General features: G+C 35.2%; 1 protein-coding gene across 2 annotated transcripts in view; it reads left to right on the forward strand.

Annotated features, from left to right (window-relative positions):
- The first annotated feature begins 1,070 nt into the window (after positions 1 to 1,070).
- Positions 1,071 to 22,687, forward strand: part of LOC149553259 (Transducin/WD40 repeat-like superfamily protein) — a 70,306-nt gene continuing 48,689 nt past the window's right edge. The window contains exons 1-3 of one of the 2 annotated variants that reach the window (XM_089788730.1): positions 1,071 to 1,477; positions 2,407 to 2,495; positions 3,583 to 3,719. In XM_089788730.1, coding sequence (XP_089644856.1) covers positions 3,585 to 3,719 — 135 coding nt within the window. In that variant the 5' untranslated portion in view covers positions 1,071 to 1,477; positions 2,407 to 2,495; positions 3,583 to 3,584. The remainder of the gene's footprint in view (positions 1,478 to 2,406; positions 2,496 to 3,582; positions 3,720 to 22,687) is intronic. The other variant, XM_089788731.1, reaches the window with a different exon arrangement.

The following is a 22,687-nucleotide window of genomic DNA, read 5'->3' on the forward strand; positions in this document are numbered from 1 at the left end:
CTTGCTAGGACATCTTCATATTGTTGCATGAGCTTCTTCTATTCAAGGAATTGGGGCAAACCCATCCCATGTTCCAAAACCTCTTTGTTGAGAGATTCCAATTTATCCTCTAGGGTGAGTTTGTCCTCAAAGATATTGCCAAAGAAGTCTGAGTTCCATTCTTTCAGTTTTCATTTAATAATCTTCAACTTACTAAGCATCTGAAAAAGTTTGGAGCTAGATATTTTGGTAGCATCCTGCCATTGCTTAATCAAATTAAGATAGTTATAATCCTTAAGCCACATTTGTTCCAACTTAAAAGAGCAGTTACTTGGTCTGTTATCCTTGATAATTTGAAGCTCAACAGGGAAGTGGTTTGATCCCAAAACTGGTTTAACTTCAGATATAAATGAAATAGAGAAGGTAGATAAATCCCCATGAATGAAGAACAAACCCTTCCTCCTATATGTGTGTGTGTGTGTGTGTGTGTGTGTGTGTGTGTGTGTGCGCGCGCGCGCGTGTGTGCGTGTTATTCTTTTCTAATAGTAGGTATAAAAATTTGAAGAAAAAACAATAAGTTTTGTCATAATGCAATCTAATATTGCCTAACAATATGATTAGTTTTTTTTTTTTATAGGTAATAGGCGAAAGCCTAGATTATTTATCATTTTATTATTTGTCCTCTAAGATAAGAAGCTCACAATTTACCATTGTGTTGTAGTCTCTTGCCTATATTTGACCTATTTTTTAAGTTAAATATTTCACGTTTATATTTAATAAATTTTAAGAATGAGTTTAAATATAAAAAATACTTTCTTGTAATTTTAATTAGTTAAAATGAGAAAATTTAATAACTACTTAAGCACAACACTATGGATAACAATAATATAGCCTACCCAAATACTAATAGAAACAAACTAATTTTTTCCCAACAAAAATATGTAAAGCTAAGTAAATAATTAATAGAACACCAAAATTATAAATACATTCAACATTTTCCAATTCATTCCAAAAGCTCAAAATAAAATAAAATAAAATAAATTAATATTTTCTAGTGTTAAAAGAAAAATATGAGAAAAGAGAGCTGATTTATTATGGAGGGGGGGAAATTATTTCTCCGCAAAACTTAATTAAAAACTCATATATTTACCAATTAAAAAGAAATCACCGTATAATTTGATCATAAATATTTCGATATTCATGTTCCGTTACATTCTTTCCTTTCTGAAATATTTAAATTTATAGTTAATGTAAAATGTCAAAGATTTCCTAAGAATTTCAAATTCTATTCCCTGATTTTTGCGACAAAATTCTCCGTTAGAAGAGCTTCACATTCCTTTCCATGCTTTTTGGCTACAAAATTCCTTTCGAAACCAAAGTTTCAGTTAATGAGCTCCAAACCCTTCTCTCCAATTTGTTACTTTGGCGTGTTGATGGTTTTGTGGCCACGGCATTGGCTGCAGAGGGAAGCGGCGAGATGAAATTAACAATACATATAGTGAGTTAATTGAATGAGGCGTTTTTTCTTTAGCAAAGTAGTTTTTGTTTGGCAAAGTGAGTTTATTTTTTTTCAAATGTGGCTTTGTTGGTACTGCTGTCCTCATGCTAACCATGGCGATTGTAATTGCTGTTGCAAGATCTTCCCATTATTTCTTTTGTTTGATCGTTGCTGGCATGCCTTTGCATATCGATTGGCACGGTCCTCTTGATGCACATGATCTATCATACCTTTCTCAATACCGATTTCCTGCTGAGTTTCTTGTGTAAATATCTTAGTAGGGTTAGGGCTAGGTTTACTTCCGAGATATCATTTTTCATGCAGTTCTTTGATAGCTGTGTTTTGGGGTTTAATTATAGCTGTTGCTTTTAATGGTTCAAGATAATACCACCTCAATTTTAAGAAATTTACGCAGATAAGCCTAAAGCATCGGAAACTATGCCCCTTACCAATGCGTGTAAAATTATGTGTGCAGTTTTCATGATGTTAAGATATTTTCTTAAAAACAATTATTGTGGAGGAAATTAGGGACAAGGCATATGTCAGTGAAGCAGAACCAGCCAAATATTGTTCTTCAAGCTTTTAGTATTCAGTCAACCTTATATAGCGTTGGATTCTTTGAAGTATTCAGTCAACCTTATAGAAATTGCTTAGTCAAAGACAGTATGCAAAATTGTTATAAAACCACGGGATTAAAGACGTATGAATTTAGAAATTTATTAATACGTAGGCCAATCCTTGAAGTGATGAACTTTTAGGTTTTAGTTTCAGATTAAGAATGATGTGTGGAACGGAAAATCTGGATACGATTTACAGTTTACACAATGGTAGTTATGAGGATTCCACTGCAACATAATTCACTACATATACTGAATGTTTGCTGATTTGACGTTTTTTTTTGATAAGTTCTAACACATTTGCTATTACAGGTCAGCCAAAGAGCTATCTTCTAATGATGGGTTGGAGTGTATTTGTAGCGCAAAGAATTTTTTCCAGGTGACTCTGTCCTTTTTATAAGGTACCTCAAAAATTCTATTGGAATCACCAACAGATTTATTTCATTCATTTCTTTCTTCTATTATTATCTCAATTTTAGATTTGATACTTATCCGGGGACAGTTGAGGTGTTTTGCTTCTATTGTATATGAGCATTTCCATTGCTTGTTATTTCATAATCTTTTAAACAATTGAAGAAACCAACATAAATGGGAAAGTGTTGTGATCAGTATTTACAACATCTCAATACAGATGTATCAGTCATATTCAGGAAAATCATAAGATGCTTTCAGCTAAACATATCAGGACATACTAAGGAACAGAACCTAAAATCCTGTATGTCATTTGCAGAAAGAAGAGTGCCCGTTAATCCTCCAAACAATAAGTGTTGGTTTGAATTATTCCAACTGATATTTTTCCTTTAGTAGTGACTATCTGTGGGACTAAGGATGCAACATGTTTGTTGAAATCTTCAGTTATTCTTAACTTCCATGCACTGAGAATAAAATCTGGCAATTGTTTGATTTTAGACTTTTGTCGTGTTTTATTTTAAATGGGTAAAACAGTTTCTACCAAAACTGCAAGGCTCAACTTAATGTGGCTCAACTTAATGCTTAATTTTGGACTGCTGTTGTGGGACATTTCTCTCTTTGCTTGGATCAGTGCAAAGTGCAAACCGACATACAACCTTTTTGTTCCATGAAGTTTGTAGGCCTCATAATTCTTTTTTGTTGCCATGACTGATCATGGTTCACATCCACATTCTTCCCAGATAATAGGACGAAAAATCAGTACTACTTCTGGATATAAGACATGCAGATAGGCAACACACAGCTCTAGCATCCTCCATTCAATTTAATATGATGTACTAATTGGAGTCCTCTAAATAAATAGTGTATCATTAGAAAAGAGAACAGCACACTATAAACAACTTACATATTTGACAAATGAAATTTCAAATTTCAATTCAGAAAACATATGTGTTCTCTGCTAAATAGAGAAACCCACACTGTAAATAACATACATATTCGATAATTGAAATTTCAATTTTAATACAGAAAATGTAATTACCCTGCACATGTTACAATTGGAGATTGTTGTTGTTACAGCAATGGCGAATACATTGGAGGAAAGACAGAGAATGGCAATTGACAAGGCAATGAAGGCATTGAGGAGGCGCCATGCTCTCGAAGAAGGCGCTCATGCCCCTGCCATTTCATTACTTTATAGAGCCTACGATTCCCATGTATTTTTCTTACTTTACCTCTTGTTTAAATCAGAATAATTTTTTAATCAGAAACATTTTTGTGAACAAATAATGAGCAATTCTGTGATTGAAGTCTGTATGGCGAAGGATGTAAAGGAAACTAGATAACAATATATTTGTAGAGTTGAAACAGAGTCAACATTCATTGTCTAATACAATTTCTTTTGACACAAACACACTTATTTAAAAATAACATAATTATTTTAAATAGTGAATATGTTAAATTTACTTTTGTTTGGTTAGCTAAACAAAGGAATGATAAATTTGTTTTTTTAGGCTGCTGGAGTGGGTTGCTTGATAGAAATAGATTGTCAGAGCTGAAGAAAACCAGGTTCAAACTATGGCAAATTGAGAGTTCCATATTTTCTAGTCAGAGGAGTTGACTTTAAAAAGTTGAACAGAACTGTAAATATGTATACATATACTTGTACACAGATGCAGATTTAGATGCATGTTATATGCATTTATATACATAATTTGTAATTACTAAGTGAAACTTAAAAATGATACAATATAGCATCTTCTAGTGACATATCAATGTTGTTCTTTGTTAGTAAATAGTTTTTCTAATTTTCAGAGATCTTATGGTTGTTATAATTATGGAATACCGAGAGGTGGAGGTGGAGGTGGGGGTGGAAAGGGAGGCAGGGAGTGAATCAATATTCCACAACAACTTTTTGCCCAGCTATAGATATCAATTACCAATCTTAAATTTTTCATAAATGAGTGAACTGAAAAGTAATAACAAGCGTACCATAAAGAAACTCATAACAACATAGTTTGTTAACTAGGGAAACCCCAACTAAGGGAACCCCGGTTGGGATGGTACCCACAAAATGGTCCATCAATCAAAAGTTCCTTGTGAAAGATGTCGACCCTGTTAGGGGTCTATTATATACATATAGTGCATTTGTCCTTGTTAGAGGACTAAACCCTATTAGGAGTTGCATTTACAAAAATGGGTGAGTTTACTGCTCTTACAATCATATACAACTTTACAAGTAGTATTGAATAATACCGAAACCTTGACTGTGCTGATATCTTTAGTATCTGATCAGTCCTTTGTAGTTCCTTGCATCAAATCACACATACAACTGCCTGCTCTGCTATAACCATCAAGTTTGCATCAATACCAATAAAGTGTGCATATGTCAATCATATCATTACAATACAATTGGTATGTTTGCTAAACAAAATTCCTTTCCTTAATACTTAATTCTTTAATATGTCAATGTGAATCAGTATTCCACAACTTTTAGCCCAACTATAGATATTAATTACCAACCTTAAACTTGCATAAATGAGTGAATTGAAAAGTAATAACAAACATACCATAAAGAAACCCCGACCAAGGGAAAACCCCAGTGCAGACGGTACCCACAAAATGGTCTATTAATCAAAAGTTCCTTGTGAAAGGTGTTGACCCTGTTAGGATTGTATTATATACATATAGTGCATTTGTTCTTATTAGAGGACTACGCCTTGTTAGAAGCCTCAACCCTATTAGGAGGTCTATTTACAAAAATGGGTTAGCTTATTGTTCTTATAATCATATACAACTTTACAAGTAGTATAGAATAATACCAAAATTTTGATTGCGTTGATATCTTTATTAATAGATCAGTCTTTTGTAGTTCCTTGCATCAAATCACACATAAAACTGCCTGCTTTGCTATAACCATCAAATTTGCATCAATACCAATAAAGTGTGCATATGTCAATCATATCATTACAATCTATGTTACAAGGTTCGAGTTCGAATTTGAGTTTGACAACAACAAAATTCCAATAAAGTTCGGCGAGGCCAACAAAAATTGAAAAAAAATTGTAATATAAATTTTAAAGAAATAAAATATAAATATTAAAACTAAAACATAAAAAGTATTTTTAAATTTTAATATAATATAAATAATTTTAAAACATTCTCATTATTTAAATTTTTTTTGATCAGTAAAAGGCCGAAGCCATGCAATTATATTAATAAAATTAAACTTAGTCTCTGTTCAAATGGGCACTAGTATGAAAGAACGGATAAGAAAACCTCCAGTCTTGCTTGGGACATACATCCTATGCACTCTTACAATAATGAAAGGGGCATACCCCAGTTTACAGTATTGAGGAAGTATCATTTCCTTAGGTCAATTTATTTAAATACATGTTTGTTCAATTGCCTCGGATACATCTACGATTGGTAAGGCATTCCTTTCAATATTATCCTTCGAATTATGTTTAAGGAGCTTTGATGTCTGGTTATGTCTCTGCTTGTTTTGCTGTCTCATTCCATCCTGAGTCCCTCATTCTAAAGGAAATTGTTGCTACCTTCATGATCACTGCATTCTGCTATAACTTTCAAACTTATTAAAACCGTTAGTAGAGAAAATTGGCATAAAATTATAAACCATTCTCTGTCCTAAAATAATATTCTTATTTGGATCTTTGATCTTCAATGATTGAGATATTAGTGATTATCTAAATCGTTTGATATCATCTGTACCATTGAATAGAGTAATTTGAGGCTTTCAAATAGAAAATTCAGGATTTCATAGAAACCTAAGGAAGGGGGAGGAGAGTCTGAGGTAAGGAATAAAGTCTTTGAATGTTCTTCTGTTCTCAGTGATAATGCAGAGCCGTTTTTATTCAATTATGAACCAGGATGCAACTCAAAATTTAAATACAAGAGAGCAAAAAATTGGAAGTAAAAGTGATAGTGTGTCATTTAGTCAACAATGTGATAGTTGTGGCAGATGTCAGGTGATATTATGTTTATCAAATAAAACAAGTAGATAGTAATTGTTTGGGACAGCATTAAAGCATAGAACATATGACTACCAGCCATTTAGCCATTTACAAGTGTGGAAGCTGCCATCTTTTGGGGATGATCTTTCATAATGGGGTGTAGAATCCGTTGTTAATATTCAAGCTTATGTGTATTCTATTTGCAAACTAACAACTTTATCTTTTTCTGTTATGCTGTGCAATTCACAAGTTTACCCTGGCTAGATGTTTCATTAAAATTGCCTTGCTAGCTATTGCTATCTCTCGTGTCTAAAATCCCAATAGGTTTCTAGATTTCAGACGTTTTTCCTTTTTGTCAGCCCGTATGATTGTTCTTCTACCACATGATTATTATTCCATCTCTTGGGTTGAATGTGCTTATTGAGGGTCCGTTTGTTTGTCAGCATAGGAATAGAAAATTAGAATAGGAATGGAAATGTGGAATGGGAATGGAAAAGAACAATCCCATTCTTGTTTGGTTAACCTAGTATTTGATTGGGAATATGTTACTCCCTTGTTTGGTTCTACAAAAATTAAATAGGAGTAAGGTTAACTTTTGTATTTAAAAAAAAATTTCTCTTAAATTTTTTTGTTTTAATTTATTGTTTTTTGGTTAATTTTTCAATAATGGTAAAAAGGTTAATTTATTTTCATTTTATTTTACTCATTGAAGAAATATAATTATTTTTAAACAAATAGATATAATAAAAAAAATGTTATAAAAAAAAGGTTCTTAAAAAATAAAATGTTAAAAAAATTATAAAAAAATTTTAATTTTAATTTTTTTTTATAAAAAAATCAGATTGGGAATAGGAATGGCCCATAACAATAGCAATTATTTTTTGGAACAGACATATGCTCATTTTAAGGGCAAAATTGGAATATGTTTGCCTATTCCCTGTTTCGATTTGGGGTACCAAACAAAGAATACATTTCCTATTCCTATTTCCGCATACAAACGGGCCCTTATAGAAGTAATATTATGATTTGATATAGTCGGATTGTTTAGTTCCAAATTCAAAGATTTATATTGGTTAGATTAGGGTTGTATGATAGGGTCTTCGAGTAAAATTTTTCCTTAGTTGAATTGAGATGAGAAAAGTAAGTTATATCCCTTTCAAAGTTGGGATATCCTCCTCATTTGCTCCTTTATTTGCAAGGTTACCTACTTTTTTGTTGCCCTCTCTATAAATTGTTGGATTCTTGTTTCTTCAAATTTGTCGAAAAGAAATAATGCATATTCTAATTTAGAATTGATTTTCCAATTAGGAGTTTCACATTTCTTGATTGTGTTTAGGATTATTTGTGAATCCCCCTCTATAATTAACTTTTTAATCCCTAGGTTTAGTTGATGTCAATTTTGTACCATTGCATAACATATAGGAATTGAATACTTGATACAGAATACCAAACACTTAACCCTCTCTTGAAAAGTAAATACTCATGAAGACACGAGAGAAACTCCAATGTTCCTTACACCTATGGATACTAACTCAGTTATATTAATGTGATTTGCTGGTTAAACATGTAGGTGGGCTTACGTTATTCATTCGAAGATAACTTGGACTTTTGCTGTGATGGTGATGAATCTAGCTTTGCAATGTATACTAGTGCCAAATGATGTTGATGGTGATGATGGAGGAGGGAATGTCCACCAATAATGCTTTGATTTTCTAAATTGCTCCAAGAATGAATTCCAACTACTAAACTACTTGCCACTTTACTTCTACTCCTATGAATGGAAAGATTAGCAAATGGATGGGGATCAAATTTGATGGAAGCTTACCAACGACGCTACCTCTATAGATGCAACGATTTAAGAAAAAAAAGACTAGATTATCACGCAAGGCTTCCTAACAAGCCAGTAGGATTCTAGTGGCCTAGTTTATGAATCCCTATCAAACATCCACTAATATCACCATGCAACTATCCATCTACTCTTACTCTGACTTAACAACTTTCTTAAAAACAAATCTACTTTAACAACTTCAATGAAATTTAACTCTCGATTGGAAGTAGAAACCATGCAATAACACCAAGTGTTCTTAATCACCATGCAAGTCACCACAATGATAAGAGAAGCAATTTTGGTATTATCTTAAGCAATAATTTTCTTCAATCCTTCACAAATGCGAGCAAATGGCGTTATATAGGGGCCAAAATTACAACCAACAGTAGAGATTAAGAGGCAAAATCAATGATTCAGACCGAATCCTAGAAACCCTAATTAGGGTTGCCACCTCATCGGCCAATGAGAAGATGCCACCTCATCAATGGACCAATGAAAAAAAAAGTAAAAGTGACAACCAATGAGAAGGCACCAAAATGGTAGCCAATGAAAATTAGACACCTATCCTACCCAAGAAGAAGGAGAATTTGCCACTTGGGCTTACATCAAATGATCCTTAATATAATTCTACCCTTTTCTTTCATCTTCTTAGCCAAAGCAGTGAACTTGGCTAGTTTGTCGTTGACTTCCTTCATGGGAGGGCAAGGCATGTGCTTCATCTTGAGCTCAGTTGAATTCATCATGTTGCTTGCTGCTTGCAGTGTTTTCTCATGATCCTTCTCATACTCTTTCAACATATCCAATAAAGGCATTGAGAGAGGCAAGGGTGCCCAAATGCTTCTTGATGGCAACTTTCCCCAACTCATCCAATCTTGATCCAATTTATGTCTCATTGACATTCTCCTCTTTGATATCTTCAAAATCAAATACAACCCCAACATCGTCCAACATGGTTGAAATAGAAGTGTCAATGCTCGGGCTATGCTGTACAATCTCATTTTGTATTTCTTCAAGTATCCTCAATCTGATAGTCAAGGCAACAAACCAAGACTCTATCATACTCATTCCTCCTTTGTCTACCAACTTGGCCCTCTCCAAATATTTCTCCAGTAGCTTGATAAATGCCTGTAGCCTAGGAATGGCTAAGTCCTTGACTGAAAGGAAAACCTTCCACTCCCCTTCAAATGCTTTGAATTTTGTCTCTAATAGCCGCCAATGACCTGAATGTCGAGATAAAGGAAGGCAAGAAATTTCGCCTATCTTGAATTATATCATGGATCCAATCCTTGGTTTCACGCAACTGAGCCGATATCTCTTCGATGTCTCCTGCTGTCTTGAGGAAGGGCTGCCTGATGCAATTGTTAGAGAGGCTGGCAATCTCTCCAATACTTGTTTTCGGCCTCCAACTTTACAATCCTCTCGTTTGCCTTCCTCAACCTTTCTCTAATTGAAACCATGTCTTCCTGGATCTCCTCACATTCCATGTCATCCATGATTCCTCCCAAGTTATGCTCTACTATCTCATACTCCTGAGCTACAATCTCATCCAGTGCTTTGCTAACCTTTGGTATAGCAATCTGAACTTTTTTGCGACCATCATCATTGCTCCTGATTACCTTTGCCACCATTTCTACAACTTGTTTCTGTTTCTCACTATCTTCCTTTTCCACTAACCCTTGAATATCTTCAACTGTTCGGACAATCACCACCTCGCCTCATGGCATAAGCATTTTCCTTAACCATAGTGGTGCAGTGCATCTCCCCAAATCTAGATTCGGTTTGACTAACGAAGCATCACCAACGGCCTCGGGTGCCTGGCTTATTTCCTCAATATCAATTCGCCTATCCTCTTCTTCACTAGTGACTGTCATATCATCTCCATGTTGGTTCTCTGAGAGAGTAGAGTATTCAGTATTGTCGCTGTAACCTTTGGATTCCGAGTCAGAGCTCAGCTCTATTGAGACCCTTTGTCTACTTGTATTAACCTCTTGGCTCCTAGCCTCAATTATGCTCCCCCTTGATGGTGCCACATTCTGTCTCTTTGCTGGAGGCTCTTGATGTTTTTTACTTTTTCTCAACCTCCAAATTTCTCTTCTTGCTCTTAACTGCTCTTTGTTGTTGGTTACTGCCGCTATCTTTCTGTCCGATTGACTTCGTTGGACATTCTTTCTCCGGTTTCATCATCTCATAAGTAAGATGTACCTTCTTACTTTGTAATTGCCTTAACTTCTCATTGTACTATGACTCAGTGTGTAGATCAACTGTCCTTGCAACTGCCTCTAAGGAAGGATCCTGATGATCATACCAATCCATTAGACCAATTCTGTTCCATCCACTGTATCATAATCTTCTCTTAGCACATTTTCATCATCTTCCAGTTGATCAGGAATATTAAGGCCTCTCCATCTGATTGCCCTCATCATGCTCATTGACAATCTTGAGAAAGCTAGCTTTCTCAAATGAAAGTCATCTTGTGCATTGGCCCAAAAATCTTCTATAGTAGGAACATGTTGGAATGTGTTTTCGTGAAATGCCTTGATAAGACCATTAGGATTGAATCCTTGTCTTGCTCTATACCATTCTAGATGATATTGCTCTAACTCCTCCGCAATTGCAGAGGCGACAGGATTGGGGCAAGTATCATTACCTATTCCAAATGAGAAGGTAATCCCTATCTCACCTTTAAGTTTCATCATTTTGTCATAATGCTCAAGTTGCCTAACCAACTCCATCAAAATTATCTTGTTGAGTGGGTACCTTGGAAGTCTCTTGGGACAAACTGTACTTCCTGCTACTTTGATATTTGTGAATTGCGAAAATTGGATGAACCAACTCCCATTTTACTTCAAAACTATCTTGTTGAGTGGGTACCTTGGAAGTCTCTTGGGACAAACTGTACTTCCTGCTACTTTGATATTTGTGAATTGCGAAAATTGGATGAACCAACTCCCATTTTACTTAACTTTTACTTCCGCTTCCAATGAGAGCCTCCCAACAGATGTACCTTGTAATATCCATACCGCCTTCATGGCAAAGGCGTCATAAAACATCTTATAATCTTTGGTGTTGTGCAAATGAAGCTGTGGATAGCACTCATGCACCAAACATTGCCCCGACCCATTGCTAATCACTCCTGAGGCCTTAAGTCCAGGATTCTCATATAGTCCCGCAATTAGATAGAATAGATAGGATCCCATATAGAATTGCTTTTGATTTTGCACTGTCCTAAGTTGCAACTCTAGATTTTCACTTATAATTCTAGCCCAATCAAACTTTCTCTTTCCATTTTCAATTTCATCAATAAAATAGTACATCTAGTTCTTGAATTGCATACCTTGAGCCACGCCCATGATTCGGTTGAGAAGCACAATAAGGTCATCATACTCCGGCTTGAAATCTGACTTGGTGAGCTTTGATGACTTGGTGACTTCCTTCTTGCCTTCGTGTAACCAATTTTGCTTTAGATGAATGAAGTAGGCCTCCTGGTTACCTTGAAAGAACTTGGTTGTTTGATACTTCGTTACCACCGTCATGCCTCTATTCTGGGAAATATTGAATACTTCTTCGACCACTTGTCCATCGATGTTAGCCAACATTCTTTTCCTGTCATAAAAAATGATGGACTTGGTAACAATATCAAATTGGGGTGCACATTTCATTACCAATTCCAGAGAAGGCAAGGTAGGAAGGAAAGCTATGGCGTGTACAATTCCTTCTTCGCCATGGGGTATTGTCCTTCCTTCAATCTATCCTTCAACTATACCATGTTCATTTTGCCGATATTGGTGTCAATTATTAGCCTCACTTTTGAGAAGAAGGTGCTCTTAGGCATCATGTCTTCCTTGTCTTTTTTGGTATTTGTTCCTTTTGGGTTCTTGCTTGCACTAACATCTACCATCCTAAACACTTATTTCTGCCCCTTCATTCTAAATGATATGGACTACACTTATCAATCTCCAACGTTCTTTCTATCGATAGAATCTAGCTTATTTCTGCCTCTCCAAGTCCTATCTCTACACTTGTCAATCTCCAATTTTCTTTTCTAGGGATGGGACTGCCACTTATTTCTACCTCTTTGTTACTTTAGGATTGACTACACTTATCAATCTCCAGACTTCAATCCTAGTGTGGTCTAGCTTATTTCTGCCTCTCCAACTGTCCTACAATGAAATCTACACTTATATCTCCCAACTTCAGTTTATCAATGGAAATGATGAAGTGGTGGATGATGAGTGCAAGAAGAAAATAAGGGAAACAAACCAAGCAAAAATAAGGAATAGAATCCACCTTTAAAATCAATCTTCACCTTTAAAAATGAATGAGAATCTTACCTTCAATTTGCCTTCTACCAATAACCGGATCTCTTTACATTCAGATTAGATCTTGGAAATTTCAATCCTCTTCCAAAATATGATGCCCTAGCAAATGAAGTGCTTGCAAAAATCTGCTCTAAATTAGAATTTCGGTTCTCCAAATTTGCCAAAATTTGCCAAAATTGAGACCTTAAATCACATTCCCTCTTCAAAAAAAAAAAAATCGCCCAATTCTGGAAGGAGAAATTGTTGCCAAGGATGGAGAAATCAAACCTCAAAAAAATTGCCTAAGCTGGAAAAAATCGAATCTGCCCCAAAAAAACAACCTAGGGAAGAAATCGACCAAGCAAGGAGGAGAAAAATACCACTAAGAAATGGAAAATCTGTCCCAAAAATCGCCCATGTTGGAAATTCACCTCCTTTAGAAGAAAATCCCACATCCAAGGAGGAGGAGGAAAAAACGAATGAGGAAATAAGAGAGGGGAAGCCCCTCTTATACCAAACTTTTGCCTCTCCAAGTTGGTCGACGTACCTGGAGGGAAAACAAAATTAAGTTAGTCCCTTAATTAATAGCCCATATTTAAATGCAACATTAAAATTACTTGACCTTATAGTGAAATCGGCTCAAATAATTGCCAGTTTTGATCAAAAATTGCAAAATAGAAACAAGGTAAGCCTAGGAGATGTCAAAATTTTCATTTAACAATGTTTTGGCAATTATAATATCTTAAAATCAAATCGAGCAAGTCAAAATCAATTTTCAATTCCAAATTACCAATTTCCTTTAACATTTTTATAATCTTCTAGGCAAAATTTCAATCAAATTAATGTAATTTTGCAATTCAATCCAATTTTAATCTTGCAATACCATTTCATTTTTTGTTTTAACAAAATAGATCCTTTTCTTGGTAGTCCAAATTCAAACTCCAATTTCAATTTCACTATCAAAAAATTCCTTTTCACCAAAAAAATTCAAGATTTTTGAAAACAACTAAATCTAAAAATTTCATTTTGAAAATGCTCAAACTTGCTTACACTATTATATCAAATTTTCAAAAATCCATCTAAGTCCAAAATTTGCAAATTTATCCTACCATATATCATTTTAACCATCGAAAAATGTTGTCGTTGAATTCTATTTGGCCTACGGATAAAATTACATGTTTCAGAAAATCAAGTTAGTGCCAGGTGAAAACAAACCAAATCCCTTCCTCCCCCGAAGGTGTCCAAGGTGTAAAATTGTCAATTAAAAAAAAACCTCTGGACCACTCCAAATCTTGCTAAGGCAACCGAAAAAAGGGGGCCCCCAAAATTTTTTGGGGCAATGGTGTGAAAACCTCACAACAGATTTAAGCTTTGATTTAATCCTCCGTTCAGGCCTCTAGCTCTGTTGTTTGATACTTCTTGTAGGGGTTTGGTTCTCTTCACCAGCCACCCATCTAATTATGAATTTATAATAATCCAAGGCCTGCTTTTCCTAGATTACCACGTGATGCTCCATCGAAGTTTAGTTTGGAACATCCCACTGGAGGAGGTGCCCATTTGCATTCCACTCTTTCTTGTTTACTTTTCTTTGGGCATATTAATGGGGGATTAATTAGATTATTCCAGTTTCTATGCATATCTCGGCGTCCCAATCTATAAAAGATCCTTATTCTTTAATAGCGTTTCTTAAATAATTGCTCATAACTTTTGAAATACTAGCTTCTACCTTATTGATGCATGAGCATCCTAGGGTAGTTGGCATTCCTGCATTGTGAAGTAGTTGGACCTTGGAGTTCGAGAACTTGATTATAGAAGGACTGGTGCTTGGTCATTATTGGGTAGTTCTTGGTTGTAGTGTTGGCTGAGGTGCTCGGTCATTAAAGGAGCTCAACATATACTATGTTGCTCGGTACTCACTGTATTCTAGGCATGTGTGGTTGTTCGACGCTTGAGGAACTCGGCAAAGCTTATGGTGCTCGACGAAGCTTGGGGAGTTTGGTAGACATGTTTGTTCGATAGTGCTTGGATTGCTCGTATTTGCGGACACTTGGTCGTGTGGTTATCACTGGTTTACACAAGGGTTACTGTTTCGTATTTAATGTCTATTGCAAGCCGACTTGTGGCTTAATTATGCATTTAATGTAAGGGTTTATTTGATTTGTAACTTGCTAGGCCAACTTGTGGCTTAGTTAGGTATAAGTAAGGGTTTTAGGGAAGTTTTGAGTCATAATGGAATTCAGCATGGAGTAGTTGAGGGGAGCGAAGTGTAGCAGAGCAAGTAGCTGCGGCTTGGGAAACAAGGAGATTGCTTGATGGCTTGCAAGCACAAGTTTAGATCTTACTAGAGGTTTCTATCAGAGTTGTGTTATAGATCTACCTAGCTAGGGTTTGGGATTGGATCTTGAGGATCTTGTAGAACTATTACTTGCTTTGTATTTGGCCGTAACCAGAAAGGCCTTACAACCCGATACATTGCATGTAATCAGTTGGTTTATGAGTAAAGAGTTGAGTTTGGTATGCGATTGTGTATCTTGTGTTGTGTTTCCACTATGTGGTTATTTGTTGGGGGCTAGGACATCTCCGTTGGGGACTCTCCTACCTTGCACTGCATCACTTATTGAAGAAGGATTGAGTCATCATTTCTGTATTTTTGAATATTCTTCGGTTTCTTTCTTTCCATATCTCCCAAATCAGAATTGAAGGGGAGATATTCCATAATTTGTTGTATACATTGGTCCTTCCCTTATTTGGCCAGCTATTTAGAAAGTTTTCGAAGTTTTCTGGGAATATTGATGTCCAATTGAGTTTTTTACACAACCACGGCTAGCTTTCTTTCGTGAATGGACATTGGTATAGTAGATGTTCTGCTGTTTCTGAATTGGTTTTGCATAAAGGACATCTAGATGGTCCTTCAAATCCCATTTTGGTAAATTTATCTGCTGTTAAATTTCTCTTTTGTGATGCTTCCCATAAGAAGATCCCTACTTGAGGTAAACATGCTGAATCCCAACATAAGTTGAGGGGTAGGTTTAATTTTTCCCATCTTTGCGAGTTGATAATTAGATCATATCCATTTTTAACACTGTATAGGCCATTTTTAGATGCTCCCCAAATCAGCTTGTCATTCCTATCTTTATGGTTAACACATCTATGCATTACTAAGTTATCGTAGGTCAATTTTTCTTGAAGTGATAAGTTTGTCTCCTCTACTGATTTCCATATCCATTTTTCTTTTCCCTCTTTTGATGTCACTTGCTTGTAATTGATTACCTGCTTACCCCAGAGATGTTGGAGTGTTCTTTTTATGTTTTCTGGGAGGTTATAGTTGTTTGGGGCAGGTAGGCCATCCAAGAATCTTCCCAAAAAAGTGCATTAGTAACTTGACCTGAGTACCATGTTAGATTGTTGCTTATTATTGGTCAACATTGGATCATAAAATTCCAAGTTCTTGATCCCTTTGGGGGATATATTGTTCTAAATATGGATAAAGGATCAGAGCTATCTAGGTATTTGTGATTAAGGATTTTTGCCCATTTACTATTTCTCTATATACGCTCTTCATACTAATTTGGCTCCTAGAGCCTTATTCTGCTAGCTTAGATTTTTAATTCCTAGCCCTCCTTGCTCTTTTGGTTTGCAGATGTTCTCCCATTTGATCATTGCTAGTTTCTTTTTCTCTTCCACTCCTTTCCAAAATAAGTTCTTGAGCTTGTTTTCTATCTTTTTTTTTAATCCCTTTGTGGAGGGGAAGATAAGACATTTAATATGTAGGGATAGCTGAAAGTATTGTTTTATTTTTTGTAGTCTGTCCAGCTTGGGTTAGCCATTTGCCTTTCCAATTTTCAATATTTTTTTCTATTCTTTCAAGGATAGGATCCCATGTTTTAGAGTCTTTAGCACTTTTTCCAATTGATTGCCTAGGTACTTGCATGAGAAAGCACCTTTACTATATCCCATGATATTACAAATGTCTTTTTCCATTTCTGGATCTGTGTTTAGAAAAAGATTTCTGATTTTTTTGAGTTCACCATTTTTCCTGATGCTTCCATATAAGACTGTATTAATTTTTTATAGATTTGGGTTTCCTCTAATGTGCTTTCCCCAGTGAGGCAATAGTGATCCCTTTTATTTTGCTCTGTTCTTGTGCTTTTTTGATTGCTCTTCCAAATGTTTCTGCCTTTATGATGAAAACGGAGGAGGAAATTGGATCTCCTTGTCTGATCCCTCTTGATATGTTGAAAAAACTGTCTGGAGATCCATTTATGAGTAATGATATTTTAGGAGTTTCTATACAAATAAAAATTAAGTTAATCCATTGACGTGAGAACTCGAAAGCTTGTAGAGGTTTACAAAGGATTCTCCAGTCTATCTTGTCATATGCTTTCTGGATGTCTAATTTCATTAGCATACATGCTTCCTTATTGTACTGGGTAGAGTGTATTGTTTCTTGGATGATTATGATCCCATCAAAGATGGATCTACCTGGCACAAAACCTATTTATTCTTCTGAGATTAACTTCGGAAGGACGGTTGTTAGTCTGTTTGCTAGTGCTTTGGATAGTATTTTATATATCATGTTACAGAGTGCTCTTGGTTGAAAGTCTCCAGGCGCCTCATGATTTGAATTTTTAGGAATTAATGTGAGGAAGGTGTTATTGATTTCTGCGAGGAGAGATCCTGCATTCCTTGATGCCTCTGTAACTTTCCAAAGGTCATGCCCTAGGATTTCCCAACATTTTTGAAAAAAGAATGCTTGGAATCCATATGGGCCCAAAGATTTGTTTGGGTTGAGACTAAATAAAGCTTTTTTGATTTCTTCTTGTGTAAATGGTTTATTTAAAGTTTTATTGTCTTCTATAATTAACTTGGGTGTTGAGTTCAACATTAAATTTTGGGCTTCTAGGTTTGAGCTTTCAAAGTTGTTAAGTATGTTATTGTAGTAATTTACTAATTCTGCGACTATTTTTGCTAGCTCTTCTTCCAGATTTCCTTCAAAATTTTAATTTTAGTTATTCTATTTAGGCTTCTATCGATTATTGTACTATTGTGAAAGAACGTCCTATTTCGATCTCCTTCTGAGAGCCATGTCTCTTGGAATTTTTGTTTCCAAGAAGATTTCCTCTTTGTCGAGTATCATTTCCTGTTTAGCCAATAATCCTTTTTCTTTAGTGTATTTATCATTGCCCATCCCTTTTTTATCATTTCTTCATTTAATTTCTTAAGTTGTTCTTCATTATCTAATTTTTGTTGAAAAATGTTCTTGAAATGAGCTCTGTTCCATTCAAGGATATTTACTTTAAGTGATTTTAGTTTGGATACAAAAGATAACATTTTTGAACCTTTAAACCCGCTTTTTTGCCAAAACTTAAATTAAATATTACTAATTATAATAACAATTATATTGGATTTTTTATACTAATATAAATATTTTATAACTTTAATATTTAAAGTATTGAACTTTAATGTATTTAATAAAATACAAGTGAAATAAAAATTCAATAATCTAAAACATAATAAAGGTAGATTAATTTATTTTAAAACAATTTTAAAAGACAACAAAACTTTAAAAATTAAGACTAAATATTTAAATTAAATCTAAATGTTTGAATTTAATCTAGATATTTAAAGTTCAAAGGGAAGCGAACGATCATTTAACCTGTCGAGCTGAATTAAAAACTTTAAATGAGGAGCCGAAGATGTTTATGCCTATCGAAAGAGAATATTTTCGTCGATGGAGTATGAGCTCCTATGCAGATTATCTTTTTCGCGCCATTCGACATGGAAATGGGTTGCAAAAAAATTATTTTGGTCGGTGGTGGATACGTTCATGCATGCCTTTCAACATTGAAACCTGATCTAAGAAATATTTGCCGATGGACATTTCATCGTTGCTTGACATGAAAAGGCCCTTAGTAAATGACTATATAAATAATTTATGCCCTTCCTCCGTACAAATTTTGGGATGAAGTTTTACGATTTTTTAGTAGATTTTTTAAGTCCTCCAAATTTCAAATTTCATGGCTGAAATCCGGCGAACCCTATGATTTAGATTACAATACAATTGACATGTTTTGCTAAACAAAATTCCTTTCCTTTATACAAAATTATTTTAATCTGTGGGCCTTGTTTGATCATCAAAACCCAAAATTATAATGTGTGAGCTAAGGGTTGACATCTAGGATGTCGTCCCTACCTTGTCAAATTCTTGATTTGACAAGTCAAATCAATTTCTTGACCTATTTGCCAATGCTCAATTGTCTTGTTTTTGCAATGTCAAAGTTGTCCTTAGAAAATCCAATTAAAACATATGCGGAACCTAATATAAAGTTTAGCAACCTTAGACATGTCTTCTATGATGTCAAAATTATCATCTTTCGAATTTGTAGCCTCATACTTGCTCTCTGTGAAGCTTGCTGAAACAATCTATCTGATTGTGCACTATAATCGTACTTGGTACTTGTCATGTCCCCTTTTTAGTGACATGTCATTATCAGTGAATCTGCCTACGGTCTACTGTAATGACCCTTACCAATAGGCCACTAATAACTACTAATACTAAACTGTGACATTTCGTCAAACACTTGGCATGCAAGCTAAATACATTGCTGAAAGTAAAATGTTGAATAAAGGAAATTGTTGTGCAACAAATCTACTCAAATAACTGATGTAAAATAGTGCCAATATATTTATTCAATGGTAACCAAATGCTTTTACATATGTTATGTGTTTTTCAACTCAAGGCATTACAACATGGCACATTACAAACAAACCCTTACTAGCTGAATACAACTGAGAATTTCTTGCAATACAAACTGAAATGAAAGAACTTGGATTTGAGCAAATGCTGGAGACTGAATGCTGAAGACGAAATGATGAAAATGCAACTCCAAACTGCCCTCCAATTTGTTGACCGTGCGGCTTGCAAGTACAGCCGTACATGTACGGACTGATACGACTCCTGGCAAAAATAAATGCTAGGCTGAAAGGTGCTGAAAATGATATAGAAATAATCACTAGGCTCCAAGGAAAATTCTCCCAGAAAATAAAAATCAGACTCCCAGCCAATAGTGAGATATGAGCAAAAATGTATGTCCAGGCTGAAAGTCGAACTCTACTGAAAATGCCCAAATAAGCTCAACTTGAAGTAGCTGAATACCACTTCCAAAGTGCAACCTTTCAAAGGATATTTCACCTCCTCAGTTATGCAAATCCTTAGGAGACTCCATTCTCAAAGATCAAATGACAATCTGCAGACCAAGATGGTGCCACAAATGCTCAAAATGAAAGTAGTGTAACTCAAAACTTTGGGATGTCCAAATGAGAGGCCAAGCTCTCTATTTATGCACTTTTCTAAGAAGCCTCTAAGAACTTCTAGAAGTATCCATAAAGTATTTTTTTATGAAATCTCTTTATAATGCACTTTTATATTAAAGTAACTTAATAAAATAAAAAGTGCAACTCAATTTAAAATTATAATATTTTGGCTCCGCATGACACATAAAAATAAAAATATGATAAACCCCATCTCTCCAAGAGCAAATAAGACCATCCAATCCCCAAATAATCATTAGAATGACTCTCTCACCAAAATCATCTGCCTACGAGAGTCCATGATAGGCAAATTCACTAAAAATGACATGTCACTATAAAGGGGACATGACAGTACTTGGACTATTTTCTTGGTTAATCAATACCAAACTTAATACTTAGTTTCACTGGCCTTAGTATACCATAATGTTGCAATTAAGGACAACTCTTATCAACTTACCTCAGCCAAATTGCCAATAATCTCCTCCTTTGGCATTGATGGCAACATTGTGAAAAACTGGCTAAGTGATACACTTCATCAAAATTTCAAAACTGGCCAGTCAAGATTCCAAAATATGGATGATCCATACATACCATCTATATTGTGCTTCATATCATTTATACATAGTACTGTATTCTTCCTTTGACTATACTCTATATATATTCTCCCCCTTAGTTTATAACTGCTGGTCTATATACATACCCTGCATATTTACTGCCCTTCAACTATTATTCACTGACTTCTGTTCCCCCATTGACAGCAATGACAAAGGTGAGTCATAAATGCTATATACTAGTCAAAGTTGTATTTCAAAAATTGTTCTTAAAGGTAAAAGTCTTATGCAATCTGCAAAATTCTTCTTTAAGGTCTGAAATTCAATATCCCATGTTGCTTTGACTGATTCTCCAACATGTATCACTGCGCAAATATCACAAGCTGCTACTTCTGCTCCATTGAGGTCCATACGTACAAAGTTCTCATAAGATCTCTTTGCACTAAGTAGGTTGTCCAGCTGCTTTTGTAGCAAATCAATCTTTGGTGACAAGTGATCTCTAAATAATTTTAATCTTCCAATGATTCTGTCATTCTTTAAAATCTGTAAACCATCATATGCTTGATTGATCTTCTTGTCCTCCTCAACAATGATTAAGTCATTATCTCTTATTTCTTCTGCCATCTTTTCCAATTTTGCTTCACTTTCCTTGATAGCCTCAGTCACATCTGTAGTGTACTTATGTGCTTTTGCACATTCCACATGCACTTACGTCCCTTCTGATATACATCCCTTAATATCCTTTATAGAGGCATCAATAATTAGAGTGTCATTCTTGATATAATTGCATACCTCATGAAATAATTTTGCCTCATGATCTGTTTGGAGTTTTGATCTCAGTGATTCCTCAAGTGTAGAAAAGTGTGCATCATGTTGGTACTCAAAATTGCCTTCTCGATTTGAGTACCATTCCAAGCTTTTGAGCCTTGTAAGCGCATTTAATGCGTGTGTATCCAGCCGTCTTTTTGAGGCCTAAGAGGTGTTTAATGTTTCTAACACTTTGCATTTAGTATGTCTATGCATCTCCGGAAGATAAATTACCATTCTGAGTCATTTTGTGAAGTTCTGTTTTGAGCAGTGTTCAAATCTGCATTTTTGCCAAAGTGTTAAATAGCGACAGGAGGCCTAGTTTGCATTTGTATATCGCGCACCTAGTAATGTTTCATGACTCATCGCTTTGGGAGTGTTTAATATTCATATCAGACAATGTATGTTTCAGATTTCAAGTCATTTCAACATGTTTTGACTAGGTTTTGAATCCCTCAAAGTCGGTAGTTTACTATTGTCATGCTGATGTAAATTGTTAAGAGTTTTGGGAGGCCCTTTTTGACCTGTTATAACTTTGACCCAGTTGACCGAAATGAGAAAATTCCTTTTGCATTGCATTCTAGAGGTCAGAGACTTGTTATGTTTCTGATTTGAGCTTATGACGAATCCGTTTGATTAGTTTTTGAATGTGATTTTATAAGCAATTTATAAAGTTTTATTGGTGTCAAAATGTAGATTGGTCGGTACCCCTGTTCAGGATGTCATAATTTAGAATCCGTGATAGGTGAGATCAAATGGATTGTACTGTCGCGTTCTACTCTGAAAATTCTTTAAGTGTGCTAGTTTGCAAGTTTTGATGAATCTGTTTGCACACTTTCCTAGTTGTGCAAATCCAAGTAGCTCACTTTGACCGCTTGCCAAATGCGCTCTGTTATTCGTCATGAGCGCAAAGCATAGATTTATACTCTCCTCGTGACAGTGAACCAATGCCCCAGTTTTCGTTGCCCCAAGTGTCAATTTGACCTGTTTCCAAAGCCAAAACCAAATACATTTTATGGTTTTCTAACATATTTGCTTGCAGGCAATCTTGAGAAGGCAAATTTGACGGTCAATATCTTTTGACCCCGAAGTCGTCATGAGATGAGATTTGACAGGGTAAGAGAATTTGGGGTAAAGAGTCAACATGTCAGATTACTCAGACCAGTCAGGTGTTTTGATCAGTTTTTAGAGTCGGCTTATAGGCCTTCTTGGTGGGAATTTTCAGTTTGCAGGAGAGGTAAAAATTGAGTGCTAAATGATCAATCAGTGATCGATTTAGGTTTTAAGCAGTAGAGCAGGCTCAGTGGATCAATTCTAGAGGTTAGGTGTTTCGGTGTGAAAGTTTTTTTAGCGGGACCCACTTTGGGGCCCGACAAATTTTAGCGGATCAACAAGGCATTTGAATTGAAGTGCAAA

This window comes from Cupressus sempervirens, chromosome 6 (assembly GCF_028749045.1).
Source record: "Cupressus sempervirens isolate cs-2001-9-10 chromosome 6, ASM2874904v1, whole genome shotgun sequence".
NCBI lineage: Eukaryota > Viridiplantae > Streptophyta > Pinopsida > Cupressales > Cupressaceae > Cupressus > Cupressus sempervirens.